Source organism: Lithobates pipiens, unplaced genomic scaffold (assembly GCF_037356315.1).
Source record: "Lithobates pipiens isolate NorthernLeopardFrog02 unplaced genomic scaffold, aLitPip1_a1.2 Scaffold_44, whole genome shotgun sequence".
Lineage (NCBI taxonomy): Eukaryota > Metazoa > Chordata > Amphibia > Anura > Ranidae > Lithobates > Lithobates pipiens.
The window spans coordinates 3,592,429-3,618,371 of record NW_027507870.1 but is presented as its reverse complement, the minus strand read 5'-3'; the positions used below and the strand labels follow the sequence as shown (position 1 = coordinate 3,618,371).

General features: G+C 47.2%; 1 protein-coding gene across 2 annotated transcripts in view; it reads right to left on the bottom strand.

Annotated features, from left to right (window-relative positions):
* Positions 1 to 25,943, bottom strand: part of LOC143956893 (cytosolic phospholipase A2 gamma-like) — a 352,634-nt gene that overhangs the window by 35,011 nt on the left and 291,680 nt on the right. For both annotated transcript variants that reach the window (XM_077467060.1, XM_077467061.1), the window contains 2 exons: positions 24,508 to 24,558; positions 16,485 to 16,580 (listed from right to left, as the gene is read on the bottom strand). In XM_077467060.1, coding sequence (XP_077323186.1) covers positions 16,485 to 16,580; positions 24,508 to 24,558 — 147 coding nt within the window. The remainder of the gene's footprint in view (positions 1 to 16,484; positions 16,581 to 24,507; positions 24,559 to 25,943) is intronic.

Sequence of the window (25,943 nt, the reverse complement as noted above, 5' to 3'; positions counted from 1 at the left end):
CCTCTGTCCCCCCTCCATCCACAGCTCACCTCTGTCCCCCCTCCATCCACAGCTCACCTCTGTCCCCCCTCCATCCACAGCTCACCTCTGTCCCCCCTCCATTCACAGCTCACCTCTGTACACCCTCCATTCACAGCTCACCTCTGTCCCCCCTCCATCCACAGCTCAACTCTGCACCCTCCTCCATCCACAGCTCACCTCTGTCCCCCACTCCATTCACAGCTCAATTCTGCCCCCCCCTTCATCCACAACTCACCTCTGTCCCCCCTCCATCCACAGCTCACCTCTGTACCCCCATCCACCTACAGCTCACCTCAGTACCCCCTCCATCCACAGCTCACCTCTATACACCCTCCATCCACAGCTCATCTCTGTACTCCCTCCATCCACAGCTCACTTCTGCCCCCCCTCCATCCACAAATCACCTCTGTACCCCCTCCATTCACAGCTCACCTCTGTACACCCTCCATCCACAGCTCAACTCTGTACACCCCCCATCCACAGCTCACCTCTGTATCCCCTCCATCCACAGCTCACCTCTATACACCCTCCATCCACAGCTCACCTTTGTACACCCTCCATCCACAGCTCATCTCTGTACTCCCTCCATCCACAGCTCACCTCTGTACACTCTCCATCCACAGCTCACCTCTGTCCCCCCTCCATCCACAACTCACCTCTCTATCTCTGTCCACCCCTATACCCCCCCATGTCCACCTCTGTACCCCCGTCCAATCCCCGTTCACCTCTGTATCCTTCCATCCACCTTTGAAGTCCCCCATCCATGTTCACCTCTGTACCCCCATGTCCACCTCTGTATCCTCCCATCTACGTTCACCTCTGTGCCCACCTCCACCTCTGTACTCCCATTCACATTCACCTCTGTATCTTTCCGTCCACCTCTTTACCCCCTCATCCATGTCCACCTCTGTACCCCCATCCATGTTCACCTCTGTACCCCTCTCCTCCACCACCTCTGTACTCCCCATCTAGGTTCAACTCTGTATCCTTCTGTCCACCTCTGTACCCCCCATCCATGTCCATCTCTGTACCCCCATCCACGTTCAACACTGTATCCCCCTCTTCTACCACCTCTGTACCCCAAATCCAATGTCCACCTCTGTACCCCCAAGTCTCTGCACGTGTGAATCCTCTTCCCCTTCTCTCCACAGTGATCTTTCTCACCTGATGACACAGCGGTGCAACACAGTCTAAGTCATACATGAAATTTGGCTTCTGCTGCACAGTTGACTGGACAGAAGAAGGTTTGGATGTTTATCTGAATGCCTGAGCAGCCAAACTTTGGACTGAAAAATAGGTTCATCCCTGGTCTCTACTTATCATCAAGAGCCAAGAGAAAAGGATCCTGATCATGTGACCACTAAAAGCCAATCACAGTGGTGACATGCTCAATAAGTCCATCCCATCCCCCTTCCAAAAATTAAAAGTCAGCAGCTACACATACTGTAGCTGCAGACATTTACTAACAGGTAGCGATGAGCTTGGTGTTTGATACAAACGTATGTTCGACTCGAACATCGGCTGTTCGCACGTTCGGCGAATACCGAACGTTATGGGCCGTTCGCCCCAAATTTGTGTGGCACTCACGGCCCATAATGCACTGTGCCATCGCAGTGCATTGCTGGCTCATGATTGGCCAAGCATGCACTGTGACACCGCATGCTTTGCCAATCACAGCACCGGCAGCGAGGATAGCCATAATTGGCCACAAGCAGGATACCTGTGGCCAATTATAGCTTAGGGGGTTTAGTACACACCCCACACTATATAAGGCCGCCAACAAGGGGGCCTTGTGTAGTGTGTTCCGGCGTCTGCAGGAGTTAGGCCGCGTACACACAAGAGGATTGTCCGTTCAACTTAGTCCGCTGAAACGTGTTTCAGCGGACAGTCCGCTGGTGTGTGGGCTTCAGCGGACTTTTTCAGCGGACAGTCTGGCGGACTAAGTCTTTCGGAATTTCCGTAATATTGTCCGTCCAAACTTGGTTTCAGCGGACAGTCCGCTCGTGAGTAGGCAAGTTGGACGGACTAAGTATGGAGAATGCTCAGAAAGGATTTACACGGCAGAAGGTTGCATTGCAGTGTATTGGACGTCTTATTTCTAGTCCCGTCGTACGTGCTGTACACGTCATCGCGCAAGCTTTCAGCGGACTGTCTGTTCATCGTGTGTGGTCAAGTCCGTTCATTCAAAAGTAGGACGGACTGTCTGTCGGATTGTCTGACGGACTTAGTTGGCCAGACAATCCTCTCGTGTGTACGCGGCCTTAGTGGGTGTTGTGTGCCTCCAGCGCAGTATACACCTGTATCTACCCTTTATTGCTGTTGTTCTCTAATACAGCCATCTGCAGGAGTTAGTGGGTGTTGTGTGCCTCCAGTGCAGTATACACCTGTATCTACCCTTTACTGCTGGTGTTCTATAATAAAGGCCTATGCAGGAGTTAGTGGGTGTTGTGTGCCTCCAGCACAGTATACACCTGTATCTACCCTTTATTGCTGGTGTTCTATAATAAAGGCATCTGCAGGAGTTAGTGGGTGTTTTGTCCCTCCAGCACAGCACAATATACACCTGTATCTACCCTTTATTGCTGGTGTTCTCTAATATAGCCATCTGCAGGAGTTAGTGGGTGTTGTGTGCCTCCAGCACAGTATACACCTTTATCTATCCTTTATTGCTTGTGTTTTATAATAAAGGCATCTGCATGAGTTAGTGGGTGTTGTGTGCCTCTAGCACAGTATACACCTGTATCTACCCTTTATTGCTGGTGCTATCTAATACAGGCATCTGCAGGAGTTAGTGGGTGTTGTGTGCTCCAGCACAGCACAGTATACACCTGTATCTACCCTTTATTGCTGGTGTTCTCTAATACAGCCATCTGCAGGAGTTAGTGGGTGTTGTGTGCTCCAGCACAGCACAGTATACACCTATATCTACCCTTTATTGCTGGTGTTCTCTAATACAGCCTTCTGAAGGAGTTAGTGGGTGTTGTGTGCCTCCAGCAAAGCACAGTATACACCTGTATCTACCGTTTATTGCTGGTGTTCTCTCATACAGGCATCTCCAGTAGGACGGACTGTCTGTCGGATTGTCTGACGGACTTAGTTGGCCAGACAATCCTCTCGTGTGTACGCGGCCTTAGTGGGTGTTGCGTGCCTCCAGCACAGTATACACCTCTATCTACCCTTTATTGCTGGTGTTCTATCATTCAGGCATCTGCAGGAGTTAGTGGGTGTTGTGTGCCTCCAGTACAATATACACTACCCAATTGATGGTTTTCCCATCTCCCTGCAGGCCATTACTATGTCTGGAAGGCCAACAAGGAGAGACAGACAGTCATGAGCCAATAAAAGAGGGCAAGCAGGCTCTGTGCCTAGAGACAACAGTGCTGTTCATGGACGCGGTGCATCGTCATCATGCAGGTGGCCATGGGACACGCTTGTCCTTATTTTCGGCAGCTGGATGTGTTGAGCCACATCAAGCCAAAGACTTGGTAGAGTGGATGACCAAGCCCTCTTCACCCTCCTCATCCTCTCTCACCAAGGCTAAGGGTACTAGCAAAGCAGCTGCCAACGCATCTTCTTCCCTCGTCTCAATGTCATCATCAGTCACTCCTTCCCTAGACCCACCATGTCCTCCTGAGGAGTCCCCCGAACTGTTTGAGCACAGTGTTGGGTACATGCTCCAGGAGGATGCCCAGTGTTTTGAAGGCTCTGATGATGATACTCAGCTAAAGGAAGGCAGTAGCCTGAGTGCAGAGAGAGGGGATGCTCAAGAAGGACAGCAATCTGGCAGTCATGTTCCACCAGCTGCAGCATGCTGCCAGCTTTGCTCCAGTGATGAAGAGGGAGGGGATGATGAGGGCACTGACTCCACGTGGGCGCCTGATAGGAGAGAGGAGGAGGAGGCACATATCCAACGAGGCAGGATGCCCTCCGGGGGCCAGCTTAGGGGCAGCACACCGACTGAATCACACCGCAGAACTCTGCCTGTGCAGGGCGCTGCCTCTGCGCATTATTCCAAAATTTCTTTGGTGTGGGCCTTTTTTGAGACGAGTGCATCAGATCACACTGCTGCTATTTGCAACATATGTCTCAAGCATATCTCGCGTGGCCAAAGCATTAGCCGCTTGGGCACCACATGCTTGACCAGACATATGTTGACCTGCCATGCGGCTCATTGGCAAGCGTACCTTAAAGACCCACATCAAAGAACAAAGCGGATGTCTCCTTGCTCCTCATCAGGTGGGATCTCCAACCCCACTAGACCTTCAGTCCTCTCTGAAACCTGCACTGAGAGGAATGAAGGTGTAGAATTAGGTGTGTCACAACCAAGTACTTGCGGGCACTCTGCCAGCAGTACACCGACGTCCGATTATAGCAGGCAAATTTCCCTCCCCCAGCTGCGGGACCGTTGAAAAAAGTTCACTCCCAGCCATTCACATGCCCAGCGGTTGAATGCTAGCTTGGCTAAATTGCTAGCACTTCAACTGCTGCCTTTTCACTTGGTAGACTCTGTCCCCTTCCGTGAGTTTGTGCAATGTGCGGTTCCTCAGTGGCAGGTCCCCAGGGAAGGCAATTCCGGGTCTCTACCAGCATGTGGAAGGCAATGTCCTTGCCTTTCTGGACAGGGCAATCAGCAGTAAGGTGCATATTACCGCTGACTTTTGGTCCAGCAGGCATGGACAGGGATGTTACTTATCTTTCATAGCCCATTGGGTCACTCTTCTGGCAGCTGGGAAGGATGCAGGACAAGGTGCAGTAGTGTTGGAGGTTGTTCTGCCACCACGTCTCCAAAATGCTACTACTGGTTGTGACACACCTCTCTCCTCCACCCCCACCTCTTCTTCTTCCTCCGTGGCCTCTTCCAGTGCTCTGTCCTCGGAACCAGCGGGCATTCAGAGGGCTACGCTTGTGCTGGTTTGTTTGGGGGATAGGAGCCACACTGGGGCAGATATTTTGTCAGCTCTGCAGGGGCAGGCCGAGAGGTGGTTGACACCACACCAGCTTAAGCCAGGAATGGTGGTTTGCGACAACCTCCTCTCCGTCCTCCGACAGGGACAACTGACCCATGTGCCCTGTGTGGCTCATGTCCTTAACAGGTGGTGCAGTGGTTCTTGGACAGGTACCTGGGCTTACAGGATGTCCTGAAGCAGGCCAGGAAAGTCTGTGTGCATTTCCACCAATCATTTAATGCCAGTGCTCAGCTGGATGAGCTCCAAAAGTAGTTAAACCTGTCCAAGAACCGCCTTATATGTGACATGCCCACCAGGTGGAACTCAACATTGGCCATGCTGCAGCGGCTGCACATGCAGCAGAGGGTCATCAATGAGTACCTGTGCGCCTACGACACCAGGACAGGGTCAGAGGAGCTAGGTTTTTTCACACAACGCCAGGTGGGCATGATCAGGGATGCATGCAATGTCCTGTCACCGTTAGAGGAGGCCACAGGGATGGTGAGCAGTGACAGTGCATGCATCAGTGACACTGTACCTCTTGTCCACCTGTTGGAGCATACGCTTAGTGGAATAATGGACAGGGCACTTGAGGCAGAACAGAGTCAGGAAGAGGAGGACTTCCTTGCCTCTCAAGGTCCCCTTTATCCAGACAGTGTTCCTGCTGTCCCACCCATCACACAGGAAGAGAACGAGGAGGAGGAGGAGGATTGTGTCAGCATGGAGGTGGAGCCTGGCACTCAGCATTAGCAGCAGCAGTCTTGTAGGGATGATTTACAGTCCCAAGAAACCCGTGGCTGGGAGGAGGTGGCTGCGGATCATGTTGTCCTTAGTGACCCAGAGGACTCCGGACCGAATGCCTCAGCTAACCTATGCTGCATGGCCTCCCTGATCCTTCAAAACCTGCGGAAGGATCCTCGTATTCTTCAGATCAAGGAGAGGGACCATTACTGGCTGGCCACTCTCCTTGAGCCATGGTACAAGGGTAAGGTTGCGGACCTTATCTTGCCGTTGCAGAGGGAGCAGAGGATGAGACATCTCCAGGAGGCCTTGCAGAAAGGTCTGTGCACTGTGTTCCCAGAGACTGGGAGGTTACAAACTCCTGGTCCTGGACAAGGTGTTGCTGAGGCTTCGGTCAGTCACAGAAGGAGCGGTGGAGAAGGTTGACCGATGCGTTCAAACAATTTTTGAGTCCGCAACCCCAAGGTATGATCAGTTCCAACAACCATTGCCAGCGTCTGATTTACATGGTGCAGGAATACTTAGGGGCAACGTCAGACTTGGACACCTTTCCCACCGAAAATCCTCTGGCTTACTGGGTCTTGAGGATGGATCACTGGCCAAAGCTTGCACAGTATGCAATTGAGCTACTGGCCTGTCTTGCATCCAGTGTTCTTTCGGAACGCACCTTCAGTGCTGCTGGTGGCTTTGTAACCGATCACAGGGTGTGCCTGTCCACCGACTCAGTTGATTGACTGACCTTCATCAAGATGAATCAATCTTGGATCACCCACAGCTACCAAGCACCTGAAGCTGATGTAACCAAATAATGTTTTTGGAAATGTCACATCCCTTCAAGACTGCCTATGCTGATGCTGAGTGACTGTCCTGTTATGTTGACTGACTATCCTCTTCCTCCTCAATGATCCCGCTGATATCTTGGAAGAACGTTTTTGGTTCTGGGTGATGCCACCAGCCCAATTTTTCAGCCCATGTTTAACATGGGCGTGTAATTACAATTTTTGATGCAATGCTTTGCAGCAGGGCTCATTCCTGCACTACAAATAGAGTATATGGGAGAGGTTGCAGTGTCATGACACCAGCACCAGTGCCACCAGCCCAGTTTTTCAGCCCCTGTTTAACAGGGGCATGTAATTACAATTTTTGATGCAATGCTTTGCAGCAGGGCTCATTCCTGCACTCCAACTATATGTTGAGGAGTACTGTATATGGTAGAGGTTCCAGTGTCCTGGCACCAGCACCAGTGTCTAAGACGCAATTTTTCAGCCCCTGTTTAACAGTGGCATGTAATACAATTTTTGATGCAATGCTTTGCAGCAGGGCTCATTCCTGCACTCCAACTGGAGTATATGGTAGAGGTTGCAGTGTATAGGCCCAATTTTTCAGCCCCTGTTTAACAGGGGCATGTAATACAATGTTTGATGCAATGCTTCCTCCTCAATGATCCTGCTGATAGTTTGGAAGAACATTTTTGGTTCTGGGTGCTGCCTACAGTGGCTAAGGCCCAATTTTTCAGCCGCGTTTAACAGGGGCATGTAATTACAATTTTTGATGCAATGCTTTGCAGCAGAACTCATTCCTGCACTCCAACTATAGTATCTGGTAGAGATTGCAGTGTTGTGGCACCAGCAAGCAGTGCCTAAGGCCCAATTTTTCAGTCCCCGTTTAACAGGGGCATGTAATTACAATTCTTGATGTAATATTTCACAGCAGGGCCCATTCCTGTGCTCACCGAGAGTAACTGTGAGTGTTGTGGCAACACCAACACCTTGGGGCCGCATTTCTGCAGAGCATATAGGGAAGGCCCCTACTTTCATACATCCAACTTACAAACGTCTCCTACTTGCAAACGGAAGGAGACAACCTTTGTTGTTTTTTGTTTATTTTTTTTCCCCACAGCACTGCGTACTAACCCCGAAGGCATTGCTTACGCTTACGCTTATCTTGTATATACCTAGCGGGGAAACTATCTACAGTGTGTTGTGTGCTGATATCCTAAGTGAATTCTTGCTTAAATTGTTGCTATACTATCTGGACTTTTAGATCTATAGGGTGCCTGGTGGTCTCATGGGCTGAATACAGGGGATATGAGAGAGGTACAAACTGGGCTCAATCGGACTGGTGAGTGACTTTTGTATTTAAGAAAGAAAAATATCAAGCTGCAGACGGAGTGGTGAGCAGGAGCTGTGGGAAAAAGTTTAATCTGCCTGTAACTGTTATCACAGATTGTTCTACATTGATTTACTCTTTAAAATAAGCTGCAGGAAATATTAGGGGAAGGTGGTGTAAATACACCTGGTTTGGAAAACCTTGCCCACTTCAGGACTATAACAAAATAGATATAACTGCAAGTGGATACTCATTGGGCTATTTGAAGCTCCTGAAAATCTGGCAGGATTAGTATAAGCAGTAAATCACAGAGGGGGAAAAAAAAAAAAACGTTTTTTTCCTCTCCTGGATGGTTACAATTTGGAAAATATACAGGTACGCTGTTAGTTGACAATGTTGAACTATTTTTTGCGTAATTGCCGCTTTTTTTGCACTGGGGAAAAGAGAAAAAAAAAAGTCGCAGGGAGTGCAGCCGGTTTCATAATACCCCTCCCCCCGTCTGTTTTTTTTTTTCTCTGCCCCTCACTGGAGAAGTGGTGCTGGTTCAGCACCCATTTACTAAGTGTAAGCAATATGACCAGAAAGAGGGGAGAAGAGCAGTCACATCAGGACAATGCCGGGGCACAAACAGCACGTCCGGTAAAAGAGAAGGAAATGGGAGGCCAGACGGCAGCGGCCGCAGCAGCTAAACTTGAAAGGTTTGCCCATACCCCGGAAAATTCCCCTAATAAAGGGCCTCAGCAACAGCCAACAGTAAAAGCTCAATTAGCTCAAGACAGAAAGAGTCAAGGCAAAGTGCAGGGTCAGAAAAGTTTGTCACTAACGAGGACAAAAATGGCAGGCAATAATAAGACAGTAGATGGGAGCTCAGAGCCTATGGTTGAACCTAACTCTCATACCCCTGTAGTAGAACAAGAGTAACCGTCACTAAAGGATATATTTACCGCTATTAATGAATGCAAGAGCTCATTGAACATTTTCTGTGAACAAATTGGGGGAATTAAGGAGGAATTACTTTCGCTTGGTCAAAAATTGCAGAAAACCACGGAAAGGACTACGGCCCTAGAGGAAAGATTGAGTTCAATGGAAGATGACTTTGTTCCTCTCAAACAGGGAATTAGACTAATACGAGAACAAATGTCTCTCCAAACTTTAAAATTGGATGAAATGGAAAATAGGGCACGTAGGAGCAATGTTCGGGTGGTGGGACTACCTGAGGGAAGTGAAGGACCTCACCCTGTGGAGTTTCTGGAGAAATGGATTAAAGAGGAGTTTGGGGAGACCAGTTTTTCGCCTCTGTTCGCTATAAAGAGAGCTCATAGAGTTCCAGCTAGAGCTCCATTAACTGATGGACACCCCCGGTCAATGCTCTTAAAGTTTTTTTAATTATAAGGATAAAGAAATTCTTTTTAAAAGTGTCAGGATCTCATTTTATTCAGACTACTCCCCAATGCTACAAAAACGCAGAGCCGAGTTTACAGGGATCAAATGCTCTCTGCAGAAGCAGAAAATCATGTATGTCCTACTGTACCTAGCCCGTCTGAGGATAAGGGCATTGGGAGGGACACAAATTTTTGATACAGTAGCTGAGGCGACAAGATGGCTTGAGGAGAATAAGAAAAATCTACAGGATGAAGAACTCCAGAAATGATATTATTGGACTTTAGTTTTAATCTAATGGGGAGGGGGGAGGGGGAGACATATATGTGTGGATATACTAATGTATAGGGCAGGCAATGTGCCAGCCAAGTTGTTGTTTTGGTTGTATTTGTGGGGGGGGGGGGGAGGGGGTGGGAAAGGCAAGAACAAGTATAATTTAAGAATGGTATGTAATACACTGGGGGGGTCTAAGGAGTTGGATGAGGGGTTAGTTTGGAGAAAGGTCATACATGAAACCTTTGGGGGGAGCCAAGGTAGGCAAAGGGATGGGGGGGATAGGGGTGGGGGGGGGGGTAATGGGGGTAGGGGGTGGGAAGCAGGGAAGGTACTTTAACCACATTATTATCAGTACACAGGATTGTCACGTGAATAGGGTAAAAAGAGTTTTTTCTTATGCATTACGAAATGGGATTGGTATAATAATTTAATTGGTTGGTTATTTATGGGTGCAAGATGTTCAGTTTTTTGGAGAAAGGGTCTTAAGTGAACATAATTTGTTATTAATGGAAATGGGTTGCCTCCCAAGTTCTGGTGGCTATAGTCTGGTAGGCCAGGAACATAATAGAACCTCTGTCGACACAATTTAGTATTTTGAATATAGCCTCCTGGAATATCAGGGGACTTGGGAACCCAGTTAAGAAAATGGCTGTCTTCTCAATTATGGAGAAAAACCGAGCGGATTTATTATGTCTACAGGAGACACATTTGACAAAAGACACTATGGGGGGACTCTACAGCAAGCAATTCCGGTTCCAATACCATTCGGTTTACTCCTCATATGCAAGGGGGGTGAGCATAATGTTTAGAATTGGGATGTGCTTTGTTCCTCAGAAAGTTATAATAGACATGGAGGGACGCTAAGTGTTTCTACACTGTCAAATAGAAAATAAGCCCTATATTCTGGTAAACCTTTATATCCCACCACCCTTTAAAATGGAGGTATTATTTAGGTTGGCAGAATTTCTGGAAGATAAAGAGGGTATACCAATCTTTGCGATGGGGGATTTTAATGAGGTTCTCAATAGGGGAAAAGATAGGTTTCCGCCTGGGGCTCAATCAGACAAGGCTCTGAGGAGCCGATTGGCCCAATTTATGGAAGAATTAGATATGTGTGATATATGGAGAACCCGGAATCCAACTTCGCAGCAGTATTCATGCTTCTCCAGCTCATATAAAATACTATCAAGAATAGACATGGCGTTTGGAAATAGGGAGGCACTAGGGATAGTAAAAGACAGTCTATTCCCCAAGGGGAGTGTCGGACCACTCACCTTTAATTTTAATGGTTCAAGCTGAGGACAAAAATTTGCAAAGAGAATGGAAAATAAGTCCATTCTGGTTAGAGTTGATGGAGGGACCAACCGAGGTAAATGAAAAATTAAAAGAGTTTGTAACTTTAAATGTGGGGACAGCACCAATAGGGGTGGTATGGGATACCCTAAAGGCATTCCTTAGAGGGTTAATAATACAACAGGTGGAAGGGATTAAGATAAATTCTAGGAAATGGGAAGAGAGTATCAGAGAGGAAGTGGTGGAGGCTGAAAAACAATATGTGGAAGACCCAACCCCTAAAAAACAGAAGAGATGGCTTAGAAGCCAGCAAAATATAGAAATATTGTTATGAGAAAGGTGGAGAATAAGCGCCTGTTTCAGAGACAAGCGGTGTTCTCTGATGGGGAGAGTGTAGGCCGTATGCTTGATAGGCTGGTTAAAACCAACAACTCCCCGTCAGGGATCGCGGCAATTAGGCTGCCGGGGGGGAGGAAATCTCCTCTCGGACCTCTGAAATTCTGGACTCATTTAGGCTGTATTATTCAAAGCTATATAAATCTAGACAGAAAGAGGAGAGGGGGGAATGGGATCAATTTTTTGAAGGGATAGAAATGCCAACACTGTCAGAACAAGCGAAAGAAGAACTAGAGAGCCCCATAACCCTGGAGGAAGTAAAGTGTGCTGTGGCCGGGATGGCCAATCAGAAGTCTCCAGGACCAGATGGTCTTCCAGTAGAAATTTATAGACGGTATGGGGAGGTGCTTATCCCAGAACTATTGAAGGTACTGGAGGATGTGGCATCAGGAGGGGGGCTGCCTATTTCAGTGTCAGAAGCCACCATAATAGTGCTGCCAAAAGAAGGGAAAGACCCGAAGGACACTGCATCGTATAGGCCAATATCATTGTTGTGCTCTGATGTGAAAATACTTGCAAAAGTATTGGCAGCAAGGGTGAATAGACATATACAAAAACTTATACACCCAGATCAATCTGGGTTTATAGCGAATAGGGCCACCAGTGTTAACATCAGGAGGGTGTATTTAAACTTACAGATTCCAACGCTAAACATGGGGTCAAGGGCCATAGTATCTCTAGATGCCGCTAAAGCTTTTGATAGCTTGGAGTGGGGGTATCTATGGCGGGCTCTGGAGATGTTTGGACCCACCTTTATAGGTTGGGTAAAATCACTTTATAGGACCCCTAGAGCAAAAATAAAAATTAACAACATGTACTCTGACCCGATAGAACTTGAGAGGGGTACACGACAGGGATGTCCCCTGTCACCCCTTTTGTTCGCTTTGGCAATTGAACCATTGGCAATTGCCATTAGAGCAGCAGGGGTGATACAGGGATTTAAAAGAGAAGCGGGTGAAGACAGGATTGCATTATACACAGATGATATCCTGTTATTTCTTGGGGACATAGATGTATCCTTAGTGACGGCCATGAATATAGTGGAAAACTTTGGACGGATATCAGGATTGGTAATTAATTGGGAGAAGTCTGCATTGCTGCCGGTAGACCCAATAAGCTCTCTGCCGCCTGCAGTTGCTCAACTGCGGGTGGTAGACAGAATGAAATACTTGGGAATATGGCTAACAAGGGACCCAAACCAATATATAAAAGATAATCTTGCTCCCCTCCTGTTTAGATTTAGTCAGGAGTGGGACATTTGGAAACATTTACCTTTGTCAGTAGCTGGCAGAATTAATTTAATTAAAATGGTCTGGATGCCCCAGTTGTTGTATTATTTACACAACGCCCCAGTTTGGATAAGAATGGAATGGTTCAAAAAGATTGAAACTTTATTTAGGGAACTAATATGGAAGAAGAGACAACCTCGTATAGGCCTACAGACACTGCAGTTACCAATAAAAGAGGGGGGAGCAGCAGTCCCACACCCCCACTGCTATTTTCTGGCCACTCAGCTACAGCATTTGAGGGGCTGGGACAGGGTGGAGGATAAGAATAAAAAGGAGCCGATGCTGTTGCAGGGAGCTAAGCATGTTAAACTGGTGGAAGCTCTGGAAGCTGACTCATTCCTTTCTGAATGCCCTACACTAAGATTAATTACAAAGGTCCGGCAGGCAGTAAAAAAAAGGAATGGGATACGTAGGACCAACAGAATATACCCCACTGTGGGATAATAAGCACTTTCCAGACCTGACACCTATAGGTAAAGTAGGTGTATCGGAAAAGTGTGGTGTGGTAAGATTGGCCCAACTATATGAGGGGAGCAGTGTTGTGGCACCAGCAAGCAGTGTCTAAGGCCCAATTTTTCAGCCCCTGTTTAACAGGGGCATGTAATTACAATTCTTGATGTAATATTTCACAGCAGGGCCCGTTCCTGTGCCCACTGAGAGTAACTGTGAGGACTTATAGTGTTGTGCCTACAGGCCCCTACTTTCAAACATCCAACTTACAAATGTCTCCTACTTGCAAACGGAAGGAGACACTGGACTGGACTGGAGCTTACTGTAACTGTGAGGACTTATAGTGTTGTGGCACCAGCACCACCACCAGCACCACCACCACCAAAGGCCCAATTTTTCTACCACTGTTCAACAATGGCATGTAATTACAATTCTTGATATAATCGTTCACAGCAGGGCGCTCCAGCGCCCACCAAGAGTCACTTTGAGGGCTTACAGTGTTGTGGCAACACTAACACCTTAGGCCCCCATTTCCACAGAGCATATAGGGCAGGCCCCTACATCGAACTTACAAACGTCTTCTACTTGCAAATGGAAGGAGACAACAGGAAGTGAGATGAAAAAAGACGAACAGCAAAAAAAAATATACAGTGGTGAAAACCCTTCCCTATGTTTTCCAAAAAGCGAAAAATAGATTTTTTGACTGGAGCTACGCTTTAAAAATGTACCAGTTCAAAATTACAAACATATTCTACTTAACACAACAAACCTACACAGTCCCTGTCTTATTTGCACCGCCTGTATACTGCTATTCTGAGTATATAGGGCCTGGGGGCCCCACGCCTTTCCTTTTTTTAATTTGGGTACGGGGTTCCTCTTAATATCCATACAAGACCCAAAGGGGCTGGTAATGGGCAGGGGAGGGCTACCCATGCGACTTTTTTCTCAATGATTTTCATCCATAGTGTCGGGACCAGACATTACATTAAAACCGCAAGCAGTTTTAAATTACTTTTTTTCCGTTAAATGTAATTTTGTGCAGGTACTGTTCTAAACACGGGAAACACGTGGCACTTCACAGGCATACTATAGATACCCCCCAGGCATGATATTTAAAGGAATATTTCACTTTTTTTAATTGTAATCATCATTAAAATCAGTGCTCCTAAAAAAAGGGCATTTTTAAAAGAAAAAATTGGCATTGACCCATGTCCCCTGGGGCAGGGGCCAGGTCCCCAAACCCTTTTTAGGACAATATCTTGCATATTAGCCATTAAAATTAGCACTTTTTATTTCGAACGATCGAGTCCCTTAGACTTTAATGGGGTTCTAAAGTTCGCACAAATTTTCGCTCTGTTCGAAAGTTCTGGTGCGAACTGAACCGTGGGGTGCTCTGCCCATCCCTACTAATAGGACACTCACCTGTCCTGGAATCCAGCGATGTCGGCACCCCAGCCAATGTTTTGCTTGTAAAGAAACTTGGCAGTGAAGCCTTGCAGCTTCACAGCCAGGTCCCTACTGGGCATGTGCGAAGCACACTGCACTCTCTTACTGGCCCGGTAGCAATGGAAGGAAGAGGGGGCCAACATCTGACATACCTCACCGTGGCAAGATCTGATGGAAGTGGGACAGGGTACCTGTCAAGACATTCTCCCCTCCCCCTCTCCCCGAAAAGTGCCAAATGTGGCACCAGAGTGGGGGAGGAATCAGATAAGCAGAAGTTCCACTGGGTGGAACTCCACTTTAATACCTGGTTAAAGGGCAGCACTGGGTGGGAAGAGGTTAAGAAGAATGTAATTTTTTGGAGGTGCAATAACTCCCTTTACAGTATATCCAGTTTCCTGGAAAAACATGTAATGTTGGCATCCTTACCTATTAAATTATATTAGCATTTACAATGAAAGTCTATGGACGTTTCTATGGCTTAGCGTTTGTCGCCATCTAGCGGCCAAACACTGATAGTGGACTTAAATGATTTTTGCTTTAATCAAAGCATTGAACTTGGTACAGGAAGTGACTGTTATTTACCCTGGAGAGTTGACCTTTTTACCCAGGATGCCGGGTGACCTACCCATGGACCTCTCTTACAGTGCATGCTAGGTAGGACATAAAAGGAGCCCAAGCGGCCATCTTATGTCTCTTGGGAACACACGGCCTGCCTGTGAGGACTTGTGAAAAGGCCTTCCGGAGGAAGCGGCCTATTGCCCGTGCGGAGCCCAACCCTGCTCGGTTGTGTGAGTGACCTGAAGATCCAGAGACACTCGTTTGAGCATTGGAAGACCAGGTCCACCTATCGGAATGGATTGACGGAGCCAGCTGACGTAGAAGCAAGCTGCAAACACCGGACCAAAGTTACCATACCGAGCTTCCGATCCAGTTGGTGAGTGGGTTGCAGCCCATAGTTTATTAACTTTTGCACCTAGTCAGACTTATATAAAGGCCTCGCTGGGATCCATAGTCCTACGGAGGAGAAGTATAGCAACTAACACTAGGCAGGCATAAGGCCTACTTACTATCGCATCTCAAGTATTCTATTATAATTACGGAAGCAATACTAAGATCATCCTTAACTCATCTTTAATTACTTTAACCCTTGGATTACAAATTATAAGGAATTATCATTGCTAGCGAAGACAAGAAGACCAAAAAGACTGAGTACTTTAAGTGAGATCTCACACATAGCTATACAAGTAGGGGGAGCTCCCTTGTAATTATATTGTTTATAATTGTTATATCAAAAATCATTGTTCTGTCATTCTATGTTGGGATGACAGCACAATTATTGTAACCACCTGTTTGCCAATACTTATAGTAAAATATTCTTTGATTAAGTACACCATTGTGTGGAGTATTGTTTTCCCTCAGCAGGTGGAGCCAGTGGATCCTGAAGTGTCAATATAGGTATATTGTGTTATATTATATTGTACTGTATTGTATTGCACCACAGCTGTGCCAAGGGGACTGAGTCAAGTTAGTGGTTTTTTTTAGCAGAGTGCAGGCCCAAATCAAACCAGCAGCTCTATTGAGGTCAGTGCTACAAACAAAAAATGTTTTTCTTGCTAAAACTTTTTTTAAATAGAGATTTTTTTTTATTTTTTTTTTTGCGGTTTGTGTTAAGTTTAACTTCCTGTCCCAGAAGCACAACAGGATTGTCAAGGAAAATCCCCTCATAGGCAGTTTTGCTCATGTTCAAAAGGATCTCTTAGTGACAACCTTAAAATGTTGGAATTCTAATCACTTTTTTCTTCTAGTGACAATGGTCGTCAGTTCAAACAGAGAGAGAGAATCTCCCCGATGGGAACATATACAGAAAAGAAACAACAAAAGGCAGAAATTCTCCCCTACTCTATTCACAACCAGAGAAAAAGCAGATGAAAGCATTAGTGGATGGCCACCATCTGATCTCTGTAATAGGCAATTTCATGTACCTCGTCAAAGAATCTGACCTTACTGGAACTGGAGATTGGAAGGTCAGGGAGGTCCTACACCATCTAGAATTATGGATTCTATCTGGCAGTCATTAATCAGTTTCTGATTTAGAGAGTGTTTCTTTGTTACAATGTCACACATACTGTATGCTCACCTTTGCATTTGTAGAGGAAATTGTTTGTTGTTCCCCATTTCCAGTCCAAAAGACAAGTTGCGATGTTCTTCTTCACTACATCATCTTTATATATATCTAGAGAAAACAAAAAAAATCTTAAAAGCGACCTGAACCCTTGTTAAAATGAAAATGATCGCAGTATTAACTTCATGCAAAACAGCGTACATGAGCCACATGTATATGACCCATCAAATACTTCACTGGGCAGTATCATCTTTCCCCACATATGCAAAATGGAAAGTGGAAAATAGAGTAAGACCTGCAGGGTTATCTCACTGGTATTCAGGGCTATCTTTAAAGCAGGGCAAAAGGGGCATCTGCCCTGGGCCCTATTGTTGTTGTGGGGCCCAAAGCAGCTGCCTCATACTTGCCAACTATCCCAATTCAAATTCCCTTGTCCCGTGAAGTTTTAGTCCTGTGCTGTGTCCCGATATCTCAGTGTGAAGTTCTGTTACTAATGCTGCCCAGCTCTGCCCTATTACCCTGTAAAGATGTCTCACCTGCAGACCCTGTGTTTACATGTATATAACCGGCATTGATATGTAAAGAGCGGCTGCATTAATATGTAAATAGCCACGGACCAGCAGTATTGATATGTAAATAGAATCAGCATTTCTATGTATATCATGGCCCCCCAAGGTCATATCCACCATAACTTCTGCTGCCCACCAAAGAGGTAAAGGGGCATGCTTGAAAGTCCTGTCTAAAACTGTGGTCATTAAGCCTAACATCAGTCTGATCTGCAAAGGTAAGCAAATTAGAGGTGGAACCCTTTTTCAAAATAACATGGTGCCACAGCACCCTGAATTGTGGTGCATGTGAACACACACATCTCAGCTGATGCATGAGGGATTCATTAACAATAAATGGCACTGCTGAGTATCTGCTAAAGGGCAGCACATTTCTGTGGGGTCAGGAAAGCAATTTTGCATGTGTTCCTCACACACACGCAAATGTGAACGCAGGCTAAATTATCTCAGTTATATTGGTGGTCAGTGTAAATCTTCTCATTACATTGGAGCTTTGTGTACAATCCAATTCATTCACGCTAGTGGCCAGTGTGAAGGTCCCCCTTACATTGGTGGTCAGTGTAAATCTTTCCTTACATTAGTGGTTCCTGTGAATGTTCTTATTACATTAGTGGTCAGTGTAAATAACCATTACATTAGTGGGCAATAAGAATCCCCATTACATTGGGGTTTTCTATTTATGGATGGGTCCCCTCATCTCCCCAGTCCATGGTGTGCAGACAGTGAGGAGATAATATGCTGTAACCTTTAGTAACCAATCTGTGAGCAGTAACGATGTGCACTAACCTCTTGCAACCAATCATCGAGCGGTAAGGATATGCAGTAACCTCTATCAACCAATTAGTAAGTAGTATTCATGTGCTGTAACTTCTAGCAGCCAAATGGTGAGTGGTAAGGGTGTCCAGTAACCTTTAGCAACCAATCAGTGAGCAGTATTGATGTGCAGTAATCTGTAGCAACCAATCAACAAGCAGAAGTCGAGCTGTAACTGCTTGCAAATAATAAGTGAGCCATAACGTGTGCTGTAACCTCTAGCAGCCAGTCAGTGAGTGGTAGTGATACACTGTAACCTCTGGCAGCCAATCGCAATCGCTGCCTGATATGATTCAGTAAACTGATCTTGAGTCTAGATGCTATTTATTGTAGGTTCAGAGCAGGCGGAGAGAGAAATTGCATGGGGGGCCCAAGAAAATGTTTGCCCAGGGTCTAATCAATATTAAAAATGGCCCTGCTGGTATTACTATTGTAGCGCCCTGCTCCTGATGAGCAGACGCTATTGTCTTTTTCAAATGTAATTGTCTGAAGCTGTAGTTTGGCTTAGACTAATTTCTCTAAAAGTTCTGGTTTCTGTACCAGTCCAGCTGTATTGCAGTGATTCCCACTTGACTGTAGGTGTCGCTGTCACTTTAGGTGGGTGTGGAACAGCAGTGGGCTGGATGCATTAAATGCCACCTCTTGCTCGGAAATGGTTCAGTGGGTGTGGTTTCCCTGCTGTGCATTCTGGGAGAGGGTATTTAAGGTACCGGTGCCATTTTTTTGGGTTCGTTTTCTGGGGTCCGCTACCCCGACCTCATGGCCCTCCCGGCTTGGGGTCTGTGGCGCATTGGATCTGCGCCTCGGGCCGTCTGGCCCGAGGCTTCACAACTGAGAGTGTGGGCCCAGGAATGTCTTTGGGCCTGCTGATCCAGGGTTGGTCCTGTGCTGCCTCGCCTGTGGGGAGAAGCCAAGAAAGCTGGAGGATCCAGGGGAGGAATATTCCAGTGGAGGACCGAGCGCAAGGCTGGTGTCTCTGGAGGAGCCTGGGAACTCAGTTTGAGGATCGATATCAATACAGTATCGCCGGGTCAGCTGAAAGAATCTGGTACTGTATGGTAGTTCTTCCTAAAACTCTCAAAAATCTCTAAGTTCAATTGGTAAGTCTGTGGCAGAGACTTTGTTGAATATGTACTCTCAAAAAATCTCCAAGTTCAGTTAACAAGTCTGTGGCAGAGACTTTGTTGAGCATCTCATCGGCTGCTAGGTCAAGTGAGAGGGGCCTATCCGGTGATTGCTGGATCCAGTCTGTGGAGCTGTTTGTCCTCTGGATCTGACTAATACCTCTAACCCGGAATTACTAGGTGCCTGATCTCCCCTTATCCTCTAACCCTCTATTGAAGGACTGTGTCTTGTGTCTTTCTTTGGTGTTATCCCTAAATAAATCTTCAAAAAGGACCACGTGTCTGATCTATCATCATTTGGGCTTCTTTCCAACGGGACCCCCCTAAGATGAAGAGACGAGCAGGAGAGGTAACGGGAAGCCTGAATAAAACCAGCAGCTCCTTCGGGGGTTAGTGCTACATAGTATTGATGTTGATGTAAAGGATCTGGTTCTGAGCAGAGGGCTTCCACATCCCACAGGATCTCCTTGGGAAAATGGGTAAAAATTACAATTGAAGTGCCTCACCACTGACTTCATTTCAGTAAAAGTCGGTGGGACAATACAAATGCATTTTAGAGGTCCAAAATGTCCCCTTCGTGAGGCTTATGCCCCGTACACACGAGCAGATTGTATGACGTACTTAGTCCGTTGAAACACATTTCAGCGGACAATCCGCTCGTGTGTGGGCTTCAGCTGACTTTTTCAGCGTGCAGTCCGGCGTACTAAGAATTTCGGTTTTTCTGAAATTCTGTCCGTCGTACTCGCATTTCGGCGGATAATCCGGCCGTGTGTGTGCCAGTCCGCTGTACTTTTGAAATGAGCGGACTTTTCCCGCCCGGAGAAAAGTCCGCTCATTCCGAGCGGGTGTCCAGGTAGGCGGGGCCGGCGAAGGACACGTCGCTGGCCCTGCCGCCTGGTATGGACTTAAAGGGGAACCCCAACGCCGAAAAAAATCGGCGTGGGGGTCCCCCCCAAGTCCACAACAGACCCTTGTCCGAGCACACTACCCGGCCGGCCAGGAAAGGGGGGGCGAGCGAGCGCCCCCCCTCCTGAGCCGTACCAGGCCGCGTGCCCTCAACATGGGGGGGTGCCTTGGGGAAGGGGGGGGCGCGCGGCCCCCCCACCCCAAAGCACCTTGTCCCCATGTTTATGAGGACAAGGGCCTCTTCCCGACAACCCTGGCCGTTGGTTGTCGGGGTCTGCGGGCGGGGGGCTTATCGGAATCCGGGAGCCCCTTTAATAAGGGGGCCCCCGGATACCGATCCTCCACCCTATGTGAATGAGTATGGGGTACAATGTACCCCTACCCATTCACCTGTAAAATAAAAGTACAAAAAAAAACACAACACACGAGATAAAATACTTTATTGCACAGCTCCGGGGGTCTTCCGTCTTCGGGGGTCTTCTCGCCAGACTCCTCCGCTATCTTCTTGTAGCTCTTTTGCTAGCGGAGGAGTCCGGCTTTCTTCCTCGCCGCCGGCCTCTTCTCCCAACTTCGGGGGTCTTGTCCCCCTCTTCGGTTCTTCTGCCGGGCCACCGCGCCTTCTTATAGCTCTTTTACAGGCGGTGGCCCAGTCTTCTGTCGCCGCCGCCTTCCGTTCTTCTTCTTCTCCTTCTTCTCCTGGAGATGTTGACTCGACGTTCTCTCCGGCCGCAATGCCAGGGACGCGCTGCGCGGCCACTTATATAGGGAGAAGGGGAGGTGTCACATGGCTTTATGTCACATGGGTTGGTGTCACATGGTGACCCCGCCCCCTTATGATGTCATAGTCCCCATGTGACATCAACCCATGTGACCAACCCATGTGACATAAAGCCATGTGACACCGCCCCTTGTCCCTATATAAGTGGCCGTGCAGCGCATCCCTGGCATTGTGGCCGGAGAGAGCGTCGAGTCAACATCTCCAGGAGAAGAAGGAGAAGAAGAAGAACGGAAGGCGGCGGCGACAGAAGACCGGGCCACCGCCTGTAAAAGAGCTATAAGAAGGCGCGGTGGCCCGGCAGAAGAACCGAAGAGGGGGACAAGACCCACGAAGTCGGGAGAAGAGGCCGGCGGCGAGGAAGAAAGCCGGACTCCTCCGCTAGCAAAAGAGCTACAAGAAGATAGCGGAGGAGTCCGGCGAGAAGACCCCCGAAGACGGAAGACCCCCGGAGCTGTGCAATAAAGTATTTTATCTCGTGTGTTGTGTTTTTTTTGCACTTTTATTTTACAGGTGAATGGGTAGGGGTACATTGTACCCCATACTCATTCACATAGGGTGGGGGGCCGGGATCCGGGGGCCCCCTTATTAAAGGGGGCTCCTGGATTCCGATAAGCCCCCCGCCCGCAGACCCCGACAACCAACGGCCAGGGTTGTCGGGAAGAGTCCCTTGTCCTCATCAACATGGGGACAAGGTGCTTTGGGGTGGGGGGGCCGCGCCGCCCCCCTTCCCCAAGGCACCCCCCCATGTTGAGGGCACGCGGCCTGGTACGGCTCAGGAGGGGGGGGCGCTCGTTTGCCCCCCCTTTCCTGGCCGGCCGGGTAGCGTGCTTGGACAAGGGTCTGTTGTGGACTTGGGGGGACCCCCACGCCGATTTTGTTCGGCGTTGGGGTTCCCCTTTAAGTCCATACCAGGCGGCGGGGCCAGCGAAGTCTCCTTCGCGGGCCCCGTCTACCTGGAGACGCGCTCGAAATGAGCGGACTTTCCTCCGCGTGTGTGGGCGAGTCCGTTCATTTCAAAAGTAGGGCGGATAGTACGGCGGACTTAGTACGCCATATTAGTCCGCTGAAAAAGTGGTGTGTGTGGGCAAGTAGCCCGTTCGGAAAGTCAGACGGACAGTCTGGCGGAAAGTACGCCAGACTAAGTACGTCATGCAGTTCGACCGTGTGTACGCGGCATTAGAAAAAAATATATGATAGCTCCAGATCACTTCAATATCTTCACCTCAGTCATGTTTGGGGAGGTAAAAAAAAAAAAGTTTCTACTGCATTAACTAACATTGGCTTAAGTCCTGAAAATGATGAAATCAGTAAAACGCAGATCTACTTGGTATTTTCTTACCAAGTCCAAATTCCTAACCTCCGATGTAAGCAAAGTGTTCTTGGCCCCCTAAAAAGCACTACAAAATTCCTGATATTATCATTAAAAACCTTAAACTCTTGGATGCTTGTTTGGTGCCCTTATTGGATTTGGGTTTTGTCTTCTTGAGTCAATGATGGAGAAGGACCTGGGTATTCTGGTAGACCACTGACATAATACATGTAAATTTTAGGAGGACAACAACATGGAGGATTCAATAGTGAAGGATCTGGGTGTTCATATCTCCCCTTATGTGTTTATACATGGAGACCATACCCCCCTTATGTATTTATACATGGAGACCATATCCCCCCTTATATATTTATACATGGAAATCATATCCCCCCTTATATATTTATACATGGTGATCATGTCCCCCTTATGAATTATTATTATTATTATTCACGATTTTTATAGCGCCAACAGTTTATACAGTGCTTTACAATGTATAGTGGTGGACAACACAATTGCAGTACAGTTCAATACAAAAGGTACAAGAGAGCACGGCTCATAGAGCTTACATTCTAAAGGGAGGGGGTGGTGGTACAAAAGGTAATAGCTGCAGAGAATGATTTGATGGGGGTGGCTCAGGGACAGTTGTTAGGTGGGTGTGGGATAGGCTTCCCTGAATAAATGAGTTTTCAGGGATCTCCTAAAGGTTGACAGGGTAGGGGCTGATTGGACAGACTGGGGCAGGGAGTTCCATAGGATGGGAGAGGCTCTGGAGAAGTCCTGAAGGCGAGCATGGGAGGAGGTAACAAGGGAGCTAGAGAGCAGGAGGTCCTAGGAGGAGTGGAGGGGACAATATGGGCGATATCTGCAGATGAGGTTGGTGATGTAGATGGGGGCGATGTTGTGAGTGGCCTTGTATGTTATGGTTAGCATTTTGAATTTTATACGGTGGGGTAGGGGAAAGCAGTGAAGGGATTGGCAGAGATGAGCAGCAGTTATGGATCGATTAGTGAGGTGTATTAGTCTAGCAGCAGCATTCATAATAGACTGAAGGGGGGAGGAGCCTGTGTAAGGGTCGGCCATTAAGGAGAGAGTTGCAGTAGTCAAGGCGGGAAATAATCAAGGAGTGAATAAGTTACTTTGCGATGTCATTAGTCAGGAAGGTGGAATTCTGGAGATTAAAGCAGCAGGATTTAGCCAGTGATTGGATGTGGGGGCTGAAGGAGAGGTCAGAGTCAAGGATTACACCCAGGACCCTGGCATGTGTGGAGGGACCAATGGTTGTGGTGTTGATATTAATGGGATCGTGAAGGAGGAAATATACAAGCTCAGTTTTAGAAAGATTGAGTTTGAGGAAGTGGTGTGACAGTCATATCGATATGTCCTTCGGTAAGTTTGAGATCTGTGAGGAGATCTATGGGGTGAGTTGAGGAGTGGAGAGATAGATCTGGGTTTCATAGGCCCAGGGAAGAGGTATAGAGCGAGAATAGGAGGGGTCCAAGGATGGAGCCTTGAGGTACCCCAACAGAAAGAGGAAGGGGAGTGGAGGAGATGGAGTTGTAAGTGACACTGAAAGTGCACTGAGATAGGTAGGAGGAAAACCAGGATAAAGCAGAATCACAGAGGCCAAGGGAGTTTAATTTGCTGAGGAGGAGCAGGTGATCAACTGTGTCAAAGGCAGCAGAGAGGTCTAAAAGTATGAGTACGGAGTAGTGGCCATTGGTTTTAGCAGTTAGTAGGTCATTGGTGAGTTTTAGTAGAGCGGTTTCAGTAGAATGTTGTGGGCGGAAGCCAGACTGTAGAGGATCGAGATGGTTGTTGTCCATGAGGTAGCGACTCATTTGGTCATGGACAAGGCGTTCGATGAGCTTGGAGGAAAACGGGAGCAGGGAGATGGGTCTTAAGTTTTTCAAACAGGTGGGGTCTAGTGAGGGTTTTTTGAGTATGGGGGTAACCAGTGCATGTTTGAGCAGGGAAGGAAAGGTGCCAGAGGAGAGGTTGAAGATGTGGGTTAGGGAGTTGAGGATAGAGCGAGAAGGTGGTAGCAGTAATTGTGAGGGGACAGGGTCCAGGGAGCAGGTAGTGAGGTGGGCCATGGAGAAGAGTTTATCAACTTCATCTGTGGTAACTGGGCAAAAAGAGGAGAGTGTTGAGCGTGGTGTTGGACCTGCTGTGTTGGGTAGGGGAGGAATTTGAATGCTGGATATCTCCTTGTGAATTGTGTCGATTTTGCTATTGAAATGGTTGACAATCTGTTGAGCGGTAAGCAATGTATGTATGTATTTATACATGGTGATCGTTTCCCCCTTATGTATTTATACATAGAGATCATATTCCCCCCTTATGTATTTATACATAGAGATCATATTCCCCCCTTATGTATTTATACATGGTGATCATATCTCCCCTTATGAATTAATACATGGAGATCATATCCCCCTTATGTATTTATACATGAAAATGTGGAGACCCCTGTTCTAGATAAAAGAAGATGACATTAATATCGCCTCATCTTATAAATCAGTCCTCCTGTATTACATACCTTTTATATAATCCAAAAAGGAGTAATGGGTTTGCAGGTCCCCTGCCATTTTTGGACAAAATAAAGCAAGATGTCATTAGTATCACCCCAAATGTCACATGTACAGAAGAATAAAAGACAGTTTTCTGTGGAAATGTATTTCTGAATGGAGGAAATATTTATCACATGTCATATGAAGAATAATGGAATGTTCTATACTGCTACATTGTAACCTGTAATGTTTAGTAGATGGTGTAGCTGACATAATGCATGTAATGCTAAAAGCTTCATGAAATATGGTTGTAGTTCCGTCTCTTGTTTTCCATCATGAGGTTTAATCAACATGATGGATAAAATGGGACATTATGTCAAATATAACTAAAAGCTGTATATCTAATGTAGCTGTGATAACAATGTTAAGTTACAGATCATATCACTAAACATACAATATCGGTAATATTTGGTGCATTCTAGAATCAGATTTAAATGATCACTTTATCTGTGAATGTACATTTCTCCTGTAATTACTGAGTTGTATCTCCAGGTGCCACTCTGTTATGGTCAGGGCTGGTGCAAGGATTTTTGACACCCTAGGCGAAACCTAATTTTGCCGCCCCCCCTCTTTTCTCCATCCCTGCCCATGTATACCCCACCTTTTTAATGACTGCTACTATTTTGCATGCAACACTTTGCTAGACCTGCTAATTGTAGAAATTTTACAGTTTTGCCCCCAAACCAGCTTTTGGATCAAATAATTCAAAGAACGCCCATAAAGTACAGCCTCGCCAGTGCCCATAATGTGCAGCCTCACCAGCACCCATAATGTGCAGCCAATGTGCAGCTTCACCAGTGCCCATAATGTGCAGCCAATGTGCAGCCTCACCAGCGCCCATAATGTTCAGCCTCACCAGCGTCCATAATGTGCAGCCAATGTAAAGCCTAACCAGCGCCCATAATGTGCAGCCTCACCACCATCCATAATGTGCAGCCAATGTACAGCCTCACACGTGCCCATAATGTGCAGCCAATGTACAGCCTCACCAGCGTCCATAATGTGCAGCCAATGTGCAGCCTCACCAGCGCCCATAATGTTCAGCCTCACCAGCGTCCATAATGTGCAGCCAATGTAAAGCCTAACCAGCGCCCATAATGTGCAGCCTCACCACCATCCATAATGTGCAGCCAATGTACAGCCTCACACGTGCCCATAATGTGCAGCCAATTTACAGCCTCACCAGCGTCCATAATGTGCAGCCAATGTACAGCCTCACCAGCGTCCATAATGTGCAGCCTCACCAGTGCCCATAATGTGCAGCCAATGTACAGCCTCACCAGCGTCCATAATGTACAGCCTCACCAACGTCCATAATGTACAGCCTCACCAGCATCCATAATGTACAGCCTCACCAGCATCCATAATGTACAGCCTCACCAGTGTCCATAATGTACAGCCTCAC